This window comes from Micropterus dolomieu, linkage group LG13 (genome assembly GCF_021292245.1).
Source record: "Micropterus dolomieu isolate WLL.071019.BEF.003 ecotype Adirondacks linkage group LG13, ASM2129224v1, whole genome shotgun sequence".
Classification (NCBI taxonomy): domain Eukaryota; kingdom Metazoa; phylum Chordata; class Actinopteri; order Centrarchiformes; family Centrarchidae; genus Micropterus; species Micropterus dolomieu.
In genome coordinates, this window is record NC_060162.1 from 191,947 (window position 1) to 204,060 (window position 12,114).

At 46.2% G+C, this 12,114-nt stretch overlaps 1 protein-coding gene across 1 annotated transcript in view; it reads left to right on the forward strand.

The window, feature by feature from the left end:
* The window catches only part of LOC123982362 (alpha-mannosidase 2-like), a 16,872-nt gene extending 5,331 nt beyond the window's left edge, over window positions 1–11,541 (forward strand). The window contains exons 8-24 of the mRNA XM_046067849.1: window positions 95–268; window positions 505–691; window positions 1,091–1,268; window positions 1,559–1,749; window positions 2,625–2,819; window positions 3,792–3,906; window positions 4,481–4,548; window positions 6,440–6,608; window positions 6,771–7,007; window positions 7,200–7,322; window positions 7,424–7,538; window positions 7,892–8,025; window positions 8,121–8,262; window positions 9,047–9,180; window positions 9,519–9,713; window positions 10,402–10,512; window positions 10,655–11,541. Coding sequence (XP_045923805.1) covers window positions 95–268; window positions 505–691; window positions 1,091–1,268; window positions 1,559–1,749; window positions 2,625–2,819; window positions 3,792–3,906; window positions 4,481–4,548; window positions 6,440–6,608; window positions 6,771–7,007; window positions 7,200–7,322; window positions 7,424–7,538; window positions 7,892–8,025; window positions 8,121–8,262; window positions 9,047–9,180; window positions 9,519–9,713; window positions 10,402–10,512; window positions 10,655–10,819 — 2,633 coding nt within the window. The 3' untranslated portion in view covers window positions 10,820–11,541. The remainder of the gene's footprint in view (window positions 1–94; window positions 269–504; window positions 692–1,090; window positions 1,269–1,558; window positions 1,750–2,624; window positions 2,820–3,791; window positions 3,907–4,480; window positions 4,549–6,439; window positions 6,609–6,770; window positions 7,008–7,199; window positions 7,323–7,423; window positions 7,539–7,891; window positions 8,026–8,120; window positions 8,263–9,046; window positions 9,181–9,518; window positions 9,714–10,401; window positions 10,513–10,654) is intronic.
* Window positions 11,542–12,114: the final 573 nt, after the last annotated feature.

Below are 12,114 nucleotides of genomic sequence, written 5' to 3' on the forward strand. Positions count from 1 at the left end.
TCCCCCCCCCCCCCCCCCCCCCATCGCTTAGTTTCCTGTCGCTGTGTGACATCATTGAACGCATCACACTCTGAAACTTGATCTTTTTGTCCAGGTGTGAAGCCGAGCAGCGGTTGGGCCGTGGATCCGTTTGGCCACTCCCCCTCTATGACCTACCTGCTGAAGGGGGCGGGACTTCAGAACATGCTTATCCAGCGGACTCACTACACCATCAAGAAACACTTCGCCCAGCAGCAGACGCTCGAGTTTCAGTGGCGGCAGAGCTGGGGTGGGTGTGGGCGAGAGACACCGAGAGAATGAGAGACAGAGAGAGAAACTGAGTGATGTAACCCGAGAGATCGGACTGAACACGTGAAAAACACACAACAACAAATAAGAGTTCATTAATTAAAAGCAACAATTAACAGAAAAAGTCTTTGAGATATTTGAGATTAAATTTACATAAAGTTTGACTCAAATATGTAAAACTTGTTTCTCTAACTCCACCCACTTCCTGTGTGTCAGACTCCTCCCCCCGCAGTGACATCATGTGTCACATGATGCCATTCTACAGCTATGACATACCGCACACGTGCGGTCCGAACCCGGCGGTCTGTTGTCAGTTTGATTTCTATCGCCTGCCGGGTGGGCGGGTCTTCTGTCCATGGAGGATACCGCCACAGCCAATCACAGAGCAGAACGTCCAGGAGAGGTGAGCAGGAGGCGGGGCCAAAGACAGCAGTAATTAAAATTTATTCTTTTAATTCTTATTAATATTAATAAGAGTGATTCCAAAGTTTGACAAAGTGTTTAGTTTGTCCTTAAAACAGCAGATTTCTGAATGGAGTTCTGTGGCTGATTTCTACGGAGCCCTAATGAGATTTTATTTTTTATCTTGTGTGCACAAGATTCATCTCATAAATGTTATGGGACTTCAGGGGCTCCGTAGATTTCTGAGTTTTGAGACTTAATTTTGAGGCGTTTTATTTGAGTTCCTGACCCTTTCTCTAAATTAATGATTATACTCTAAACACTAAGCGCCCTCTTGTTCTCAAACGTGGATGAAACGTCCTTCAGCTTTATTTTAGCCGGCTCCTCTCTGTCCTCTCAGAGCTCTTCTCCTGTTGGATCAGTACCGGCAGAAGTCACGACTCTTTCGTTCTTCGGTTCTTCTGGTTCCGCTCGGTGACGACTTTCGCTTTGTGGAGTCGAGCGAGTGGGACGCTCAGTTCAGTAACTACCAGAAACTCTTCGACTACTTCGACCAACACCCGGAGCTCCACGTCAAGGTGAACGCCTGAAACTGTGTATTTACACAGCTGATTGAGCCGTAATTAAAAATGTGATATCAGTATTACATTCATCCAGACCTTTATAAAATATTATCTTCCATCAAAAGTGTGGGTTATCAATACAGCACAACCAACTGTAGCTGAACGTCAACAGTACATTATAATTTGCACAGAGATACAACAAGCTGTTAACAGCTGGTATCACTTCAAGTGTATTTTAATTGACGTTTTGTTTTGTCGTTATTCTTCATCACAACCTGAAAATATATAATTTCTTCTCCTTTCAGGCTCGATTCGGGACTCTCTCAGATTACTTTGCAGCTCTTCATCGGCGTCTGAAAGCAGCTCAAACGACTCTGCCGACAGTTCGCGGCGACTTCTTCACGTACGCCGACCGTGACGATCATTACTGGAGCGGATACTTCACCTCCAGACCGTTTTACAAACGCCTCGACAGAATGCTGGAGGCCACGCTCAGGTATGTTACCTTTGTTTGACACGACTCCGGGACCTTTAACCTTTAGTTGACGGGACTCGGGCCCTTTAGTTGACGGGACTCGTGCCTTTTAGTTGACGGGACTCGGGCCATCTAGTTGACGGGACTCGGGCCATCTAGTTGACGGGACTCGGGCCCTTTAACCTTTAGTTGACGGGACTCGGGCCCTTTAGTTGACGGGACTCGGGCCCTTTAGTTGACGGGACTCGGGCCATCTAGTTGACGGGACTCGGGCCCTTTAACCTTTAGTTGACGGGACTCGGGCCCTTTAGTTGACGGGACTCGGGCCCTTTAGTTGACGGGACTCGGGCCCTTTAGTTGACGGGACTCGGGCCCTTTAGTTGACGGGACTCGGGCCCTTTAACCTTTAGTTGACGGGACTCGGGCCATTTAGTTGACGGGACTCGGGCCATCTAGTTGACGGGACTCGGGCCCTTTAGTTGACGGGACTCGGGCCCTTTAGTTGACGGGACTCGGGCCATCTAGTTGACGGGACTCGGGCCCTTTAGTTGACGGGACTCGGGCCATCTAGTTGACGGGACTCGGGCCCTTTAACCTTTAGTTGACGGGACTCGGGCCCTTTAACCTTTAGTTGACGGGACTCGGGCCCTTTAACCTTTAGTTGACGGGACTCGGGCCATCTAGTTGACGGGACTCGGGTCATCTAGTTGACGGGACTCGGGCCCTTTAACCTTTAGTTGACGGGACTCGGGCCATCTAGTTGACGGGACTCGGGACCTTTAACCTTTAGTTGACGGGACTCGGGCCCTTTAACCTTTAGTTGACGGGACTCGGGCCCTTTGGTTGACGGGACTCGGGACCTTTATCTTTATTTAATTTCTTCTTCTCTCTGACAGAGCGACAGAAATCCTCTTCAGTCTTACGTTGGCCGAAATGCGTTTCCGTGGCGACGGTCGTCTGGTTGCAGATTTCCCGGCTCGTGAACACTTCCAGCATCTCACAGCGGGGAGGCGGAGCCTGGCGCTTTTTCAGCACCACGACGCCGTCACCGGCACGGCCCGTGACCCCGTTGTTGTCGACTACGGCACCAGGTGACTACTTCCTGTTAGCAACCTACCCTGTTAGCATGTTAGCATGCTAGCATATGGTAGGTTAAAAGTTGCTTACCAGGTAAAAACTTTTTAATCAAGGGCAAATTGATTTTAAAAATTAATAAACAGCAGGGTGAGTGAAATATACAGCTAACAAGGCAAAAATGATTAGAAACCTTTTAGTTATTAAACCTAAAAGGTTTTAAGCAGCAGGTAAAAAGCATGATTTAAGGTAAATACAAATAAAGTGTTCGAACTTTTTGTTGAGTGACTGTTGTTAAAGTTACAGTTTTAATGAAGTTTTTTAGCGTATAAACTTTTATTTATCATAAATTTGTTTTGTTTATATTATTAAGTTGTGTTTGTCATTGATTATTTGTTCCCGCAGGGTTTTTTAATAATCTTCTTTGAGTTTGTTTTAAATTGACCCTTCATCACATTTGCAGATAACAAATCAATGTTCTCATTGTAGCACCTGAAACACTTTAGCGTCTTTAGCGTTAGCATGTGTTTTGTCTCATTTGTCCCTCCATGCTCTCAGTTGAAGGACGACGTCGCCACTGACAACGGTAACAGGTACCACCTCGCTTAGCGTGAGCAGTTAGCATTAGCCTCCCATCATACCCGTTCATGTAGCATTAGCATCTAACCCCAATTTCCCATCCCTCCCATTTGATAAGCGTGTTGTTAACATCGTGTGTTACAGTGTAGTTTGTCAGTCATTGTGCAAGTTTGACAGTTTTTGAAGTGAAGTTGAGAGTTTTGGATTTTAAATAGTTTTGACTAAGTAACAAGTAGTGCATTGTGGTGCGTCTTAAGTCAATATTGTCAAAATAACTAAAAGATTTTCATAGATCATATTTACAGTTTGAATAAAGTAAATCAAAAGCAAACACACTCCAAAATAAATAAAATGAAGGAAATGAGACATCAAAGGTAAAAGTCTTGACTAAATTATCTTTTATTGAACAGGTTGTTTCACTCGATCCTGAACCTGCGCCAGGTGCTGCAGAACTCCGCCCACTGGCTGCTCCTATTGGACAAGAGCCAGTACCACCATGACCAGTCAAAACCCTTCCTGCAAATGGTGACCTTTGACCCTATCAGCTCTTTTACCAATGACCTGTTCAGCATATTTTTGTAATATTTTATGCCTTGGGTTGTGTTCATGATTGTTTGGTAATGCACCACCTGCTGGAGGTGTCTGGTACTGCACCTGTCCCAACGCTGCCCAAAATGTTATCACGCTAACTATCGGGATAAACGCCAAATCATTATTTTACTTCAGGGTTAAAGGCAGATTTCTGCTCCTGAGTGAAAGTTAATGTGGTTTTAAACTTTTCTCTCTTCTCAGAACAAACACTTGGGCCGAACATTCAGAACTGTTCGGATAAAATCTGTTTCCTCAACAAAATAAATATCTTAATAGAAAATTAAGTGCTGATTCTTTCGTGATTCAAATGAACTAAACATTTGGTATTTTGTTACTGAGGATAATCATCCTTCTTGTTTGATTGCTCAGCCAATATGAAACGGACACAAACAGAAAGGTGGAGGAGTGAGAAGAGCAGCGGACACTGCAGCTTTCACAGAAACTATAAGATGTAAATATTAGAAATGTTTTCACCCCTCAGACGTTCATATTGTGATGTGTTTTTCAGGATGACGTGATCTCGGCGCAGGACGCTCTGCCTCAGAAGACGTCGCTCACGCTCAGTGATGAGCCCAGGTAAAGGGGGCGGGGCTTACAGAGGGAATATCTGATTATCTCCCAGACTGGGTCAGAGGGTTCCAGTTCACCGGCATTCATCAAGTTTCCGGTCAGAGATGTCGACCGTGCTCCAGATGACCTCTGAGCGGCTCAGATATTAGCATGCTAACGTTACGGCTGCAAATGTTTCTAACGTCTACGTGAGAAGCAGTTAGTGTTTTAATGTTATGATGGAGAAACTGCCTGTAGTAACTAATGTTGAGCATCTTTCTGAGATGAAAGTACATTTAAATATTTTGTGGATGTTACGGCTGCAGGTCAATAAGGAACTAAATGTGATAACACCGTGAAAAAACTGATTACTTACAAAGACACAACGTTTTTTTATATTACAGCTTTTCTAAAATATGCAAATGAGGCAGTTTCTAATGGGCAGGGTTTTTCCTGCGTAGAGAAATATTTGGCGCCCCCCAAAGAGGTTTTAGTGAGCGCTAAAGGAAAATCCTCAGCGCCGAAATGATCAGAAAAGTGTTTTAATTGTCAGCAAACAGCTGTTTGCAGAACCTAAACTTAAATACAGCGTCTCCTCATCCACAGCCGCTGGATTAATAAACCACCTGCAGTCTTGATTTAACCTGAACGTTCCGCTACGAAGCTCGTGCTCACAAGATAAAAGCTGCATATGCTTAAAGTGTGTCGGTATTCTCCGGTCACTTCTACTACATTTTAGTCTTTGGCGTAGCCTGCCGGCCCCGGTCCTCTCCTCTGTCCTCTCCGGATCAGGGTCTCTGGGCTCCACGTGACGCTCACCTGTTCCCGTTCTCTCCTGCCTGCTGATCTCCGCAGGGAGATCGGAGCTTTTCGTGTGCGTTTGTTGCTCGTCAAAGTCACTTTTCGTGAACCGACCAATCACAGCCTGGAGGAGGCGGGGCATTAAAAAAAGGTTGAGGCGCTACAGCAAAGTTAAGAAACGTTTAACTCGTCGTTCTGTATGCACGGTTCTTATTTCTGACAAGTTAATTTGCATAAACAAATGAGAGACTGAGCGTGTACAGAAACTGGAATTAATATTAGGCTACTAATGGTGAGCTGTAGTACGATTATCTGAAATTATAACGAACACACAAACATCAGCACTAATCAAACTTAGCCACAGAGCTGCAGGCTGATATCAGAGAGAGGTTTTATTTATTAACTATCTGTAGGCAGATTATCCAGATGTACCAACATCATACTTTGTATTTAATGTCATAATATTTATAAATACTCATTTATAGCTTTACTCCTCCAGCTTGTGGATGTATTTTGTTTATCAAATGTCAGGAATAACAAGAAAATGCACAGATTTTGGTCGTAAGCGTACCGATCATGCTCAGCGTCACGCAGTCGCCCCCCAAAGGCCCATTCTGAACCAGGAAAACCCTGCTAATGGGTGACCATGGCACAGTGGATACAACACATGCCTTTGGTGTGAGAGACCCAGGTTCACTGTGACCCTGAGCAAGACCCCTCGTTGCTCCAGAGGCGTGCGACCTCAATCAGGTTCAAAATGATCGTTTTATTTTGTTGACACATTAGATGTTTTCACATAAATAAAAACAGACAGACGTTTTTAGGAATAAAATAATAATATATATAATAATTCAGGCTGTGAATAATATATGAACAAACCTGCAGAACGTAGTCTGGACAGTTTGGTGCTGAAGATTTCAGACTCAGTGACTTGGTTCAACCAACTGTGATCTGGAAAACTGAGAACCTTCACAGAAACTGCTAATTAGCTTAGCATGCTAACATGCTAAGCTAATAAGGTGAACATTACGCCTGTTAAACGCCAGCATGTTAGCAGTGTGAGCGTGTTAGCTTGCTGCAGGTACTGACTTCATGTTGAATATTGTTTCTGTTTCAGGTCACTGATCATCTTTAACCCGACAGAGCAGCTGCGCACGCCCGTCATCAGCGTCATCGTCAACTCTCCGGACGCTCGCGTTGCCGACGCGCACACGGGTCGACCAATGGCTGCGCAGATCTCTGCGGTGTGGGCGGAGCCGACACAGGCGTCCACGGAAACTTTCCAGGTAACGAACAGTTCAATGAATTGACTTATTGTTGTTGTTGTTGTTGTTATTGATGTTGTTTATAGATATTTGATGTTTGGACATCAGCTTTAATGGTAACAGCGATCGTCCAATCGAATCCACAGCAGGCGTGTCAGGACATTTTAAACTTTATATTTTCAGCTCGACTTCGTGGCTGAACTTCCTCCTCTGTCGCTGGTCGTGTATCACGTGACCAAAGACTCGGATGGCTCCGCCCACCGGGCTCGCTACACCTTCCATCATCGCGGAAACACGCCGACCGTCCAGTCCAAACACTTCCAGGTGTCCCGCCCACAAGGACATGAGGCCGACGGCCCCCTGTCGCTTAGCAACAAGCACGTCCAAATATGGAGCTCCCCAGAGACGGGCCTGCTGCAGGTCAGGCTTTTCAAATTAAAAGTCTCTCCAGAGAGAAAAAAAAGTCACAACAAAAATATATATTTAAATAATGAAAAATAAACAATTTCATTAATTTATAAAAAACAAAACTGACACCCAAAATATTCTTTTTATTATTTAAATATATTTCGGTCAGTTTTATTTATTTAAAAGTTTTATTTTGAAATGCAGAAGCTCCGTCTGCAGTCCGGTCTGGTCCGTCAGGTCCAGGTCCAGTTTCTGTGGTACGGAACAAGAGCAAACCGGGACAAGAGCGGAGCCTACCTGTTCCTGCCCGGGGAGGAGGGGGCCCAGGTAAAACCAGAACCAGATCCACAAACCACATCAGTCTGACTAAATGTCTCTCTCTATCGCTGTCTTCTCATTCATTGTCAATCTCTCTCGCCCGCCTGCAGCCCTACTCGTCCTCAGAGCCCCCCCTGGTTCGGGTCTCCAGAGGTCCGGTCTTCTCTGACATCACTTCCTGTTTCCGACACTTCACACACAGAGTCCGGCTTTACCACGTGGACGGTAACGAGACGATTTACTGGTTATTCATCGATTCAGCGAAAGTTTTGATTTGATGAAAAACAGAAACTGGATAATATGTCGTCTCTGCCCTGGGCTTTGACTGTCAGGCTTTGATACAGGCTGCCCTGGGCTTTGACTGTCAGGCGCAGTAAAGCTAATTATTTCGTGTGAATGTGTCTAACTGGACTCAAACACCGCAAACGCTGTTGAAGCTTCTGCACAGAGCATGCTCAATAGAGTTCCATGCGCGTTAGGGACTTCCTGTTGGCATGCACGCGCATGATTTGAATTTATTGAATTTATATTAATCCTTAATCGAACTGAATGATGTGACATAAAAGTATTTGCCCCAGGGCATGCTGGGAGGTCCCTGGAGATTTCCAACATGGTGGACATCAGGTCGGAGGTCAACCGTGAGCTCGTCATGCGGTTTGTCAGCGACGTTGCCAACGGCAACCGTTTCTACTCCGACCTCAACAGTTTCCAGGTTTGTTCACGTTTTCTCGTCACGCTGTGGACTGATCTCACAGCATCAGCCTGTTAGCAGCTATCTGATTGGTTATTGGTTGGTCATGTGTGCAGATGCAGCAGCGGCGGACTCTGTCGAAGCTTCCCCTGCAGGCGAACTTTTACCCGATGAGCTCGGCGTCCTTCCTGCAGGACTCGACGTCTCGTGTGTCTCTGCTGTCGGCTCAGAGTCAGGCCGTCGCTTCGCTCAGACCAGGTGAGTGTCCGTCTACCTGCACGCCGCGTGTCAGGTTTCACGAGGCAGCAGGCTGAAAATAATGAAACCAGATAAAATCGTACAGGAGCAGCGTAAAGCTGTAAATCTAGTTTCAGTTGGAAAAGGAAACATGTCTGTTAGAACAGGAAGTGAGTCATCGTCACGTTCTCGGGTCTCGCCTGTTAATTATTGCTCTTCCAGGTAGAACATTCAAACTGGAGACTCTTTATTCATAAAATACAGAGCGTGGTGTGAACCTCTGACAGAGTTCAGTTCTGCAGGAGACTTCAGTTAATAAAGTCCATCTTGTTTCTTGGGAAACTTCTGCTTCTGCTGACCGAAGGTTCATTTTTATTCTTATTATTTCTTTTATGTTTTACTTCAGGTATTTATTTATTTAGTGCAGTGAGTCTTTATTTGATATATTATTTTTACAATGACTGCTTTGTTTTTACAAAGAAACAGTGTCCTCGTTTCCATGGCGAGTTGCTGGGCTCACTGCCACGTGACATCATCGCACAAAACGCTGCGTCAGCCAATCAAAAACATGCACATTCCTGGTGGATCACTTGTGACGTGCTGTATTTCTACTCTGGTATTGAATCCTTGTCTGAGAGGATTATAAACGTCTGTGGATCAGGTGTCTCTCCTGAACCAACAGGCGTCTTCGGCCTGAAAGCCGTTGAAAGACGACACTGAAAGGAAACGTGATCTGTGAACGCCGTGTGGGGTTTGTCTTTGAGCTGAAGAAAAATGCATGTTTATTGACCTCTGACCTGTGCAGGGGAGCTGGAGGTGGTGTTGGACCGGCGGCTGCAGCAGGATGATAACCGCGGCCTCGGTCAGGGCGTCACCGACAACAAGCTGACGGCGAGTCTCTACCAGCTGCTGCTGGAGGACAGGAGGGGCGGGGCTCAGGTGAGGGGCGGGGCTCAGGTGAGGGGTGGACACACTAAACCTGTTTCACCATCAAACCAGTTTATCAGCAGAAAATAATAATTCACTATGAGAAAATGAATCAGAAATATAAGTGCAGCGTGAGTCTTAAAGCCGCTCAAATCGCTCCCACGCCGTGGTCGTGGTGTACAGCGGGAACAGACCTGAAAACATCCAGTAAGAATATGATAACCAACAACAACCAGATCTGAATGGATGCTGCGGGTCAGATCGCTGCTTTGAGAAGATGAGTTTGTCTGACTCCACGATGACGGGGGGAGAGTTTATTTTTGTTTTGCATCTGTATTTCTTTCTGACAGGAAGTGGGAGGGGCCTCGGTTGAGCACCTGTCACTGCTCGCCCACCTGACTTCGCTCTCCCTCTGCCACCCGCCAATCACGATGGTCGCCCCGAGCGGCGGCCGGCTGCCAAAGCTCCGCCCCTTCCTGCCGCTCCGCTCGCCGCTGCCGTGCGACGTTCACCTGCTGAACCTGAGGACGCTGGAGGACGCGCAGGTAAGAACGGAAACACCTTGAACATTTGTGCAGTTCCTCCAGAGTCCTGAAAACAACCAGAGCAGAAAATCAGCTGTTTTAATAGCAGATTTGCATATTTAATGAGTTTTAACGCCACCACGAGGATTCATGTGTCAGATTGTGCTTCTGTAAATCTCTGATCTTGATAACTGTTCTGGTTCTGACATCTGAAACCATTTTGTTTGTGAGTGGGGCCCAGGGTCTAAGAGAGTAAGCGCTTCATTTGAGCTTCTGTTGAGCAGTGCTGCGGATAAAACTGCTGCTGGAGGAGCCCGTGTCCAGCCCGGGGCTCTGAGAGGGTGACCGGCGTCGTGTACAGCGCTGTGTGCTTCCTGTTGAGGTCGGAGAGGTGGGGGTGGGGAGACCAGTCATTTTGGGGGCGTGTCCGTTTGTTCCTGTCGGGCTGAGATAACAGGATGTAGAGCAGCAGCAGGAGGAGGCGACAGAAAGTGTGCTGATCAAATTTCACTTTATTGTCCGAGGTGTCTGAAGCACTCGGCCCTTTCAGCAGCTTCGTTAGTGATGCGTGGCGTTGGGGGCGGGGCTGTCGGTGTTCACCTGAAACCTTCAGTTTGTTTAAATGTAACTCCGTGAGTTTAAGTGAATTAGAGTTCATCTAAACACAAAGTTCAAAGACATGAAAACACAAATGTTTGTGTTTAAACAGGAAGCAGAAAGTCCGTCGCAGGAAGTGGCTCTCCTCCTGCACAGGAAGGGCTTTGATTGTAGCTCCGCCCCCGAGCCGCCACTGCAGTGCACGTGGAGCGCGCACGAGGAGGTGAACACAACACACGCACACACATTTTGTATTTCTGCATTTGAAATGAGAGGAGGGCTTTGATTTGTTTTCAGTCTGATCATGTTGTTTTTTCTCTGAATTCAAACTTCACTGTCTGAACGGGTTTCTTCTTCGTCTCCAGGTGAACTTGGACGATCTCTTCTCTCCTCTTCGGTTTCGTTCTGTCCGTCGATCAGGTCTCACTCTGCTGCGAGAGGACGATGAACCGGAATCCGCCCAGCAGCAGCAGCGCATCACTCGCCTGCGGCCAATGGAAATCAGCGCTTTCCGCGTTGAGATCGAGTGACGGGACCAAACGTTTAAATAGAGGCGCCCCCCCCCGCCCACGGTGGTTAACAGCCAGAGACCAGTAGAATAATTTTGCCAGTTGAACACGAGATGTTTGTAGATTTAAAAGATCAGAAAAGTCGCAGTTTGTCGTGAAACTGCTGAAAACTGGAAATGTGTGATTAGAAAGAGGAAACGCCGTCATGACTTCCTGTCCTCAAGCTAACCGTGCCAAAGATGGACAGGTGAGCTAACGTCTGCCATGTTGGTGACGTGGTTCAGAGGGCGGTTTCACTCAGAACCAAAACCGCCACGACAAACTGCGACTTCTTCACCGTGACCTCAGAAAGTGAAGCTCGCGGCTCAGTTCAAAGCCATCAATCAAAGTGTCTCTCGCTGTTAACTTCCTGCAAATTTTATGAATAAGCTGGCGTGGAGATGCAGGAGGGGGAGGGGCTTCATCTTTCTCTTCCACGTTTCATATCACTGACACGACGAGTAGCCAATCAGAAACCAGATGTAGAAAGTAACGTGTCGGAGTCGAATCTGTAAAAGTCAAAAGGTCAAACAGAAGTTAGATCAGTTAAGACTCAGACGAGAACGTCACCTGTGAAAAAACAAGGTACAGGTGAAACCGTAGAAACCGTCACGGAGACGGGCGGGAACACAGGAAGTACACCCAGAGAGAAATCTAAAAAAAAAAAAAAACCTAAATTATTTTGTCTTTTATTTTATATTTCCTGCTGGAGGCGCTCAGGTCGGCTCGTCTGTGTGGTCAGGTGACCAACAGGTGAGTCTGAAGCTCAAAGGTCAAAAACACCAGTCCAGATTTTAAAATGAAGAAAACACTGAATGACAGGTAAAGGACCCTACAGGGGCCCAGGACCCTGTAGGGTCCACCAACTAAAAGGGACCAAACGAGGTGTTCGCTCGTGCTCAACGAATGTTTTTTAATTGTGTGTTTCCATGGTGATTTTAAATCACAGCTGACACTGTTTTTAATTTTTATAAAAAAAAAACCTGTGGAATTGTGGGTAAGCTGTGTGCGCTCAGCGTCTGAGCGTGTTGATCTGTAGTCTTTCTGTGTTTGCTGTGTAAAGGATTCTGGGTATTTTGTCTATTTTCTGCTGAAATGTGTTTGTGGTTCGTCAAAGATACAGAAATGTTTTCTTTTTATTTTGGGGTAAAATTTATGCTGTTAATACAGAAATAAATTATTCTTTAATTTTTCCTTCTGTTTCCAAAAGCAGTTCATGTTTTTACAGCAGAGACCCAAAATAACAAACAAGTGAGGGGGGGGGGGGCGAGAGAGAG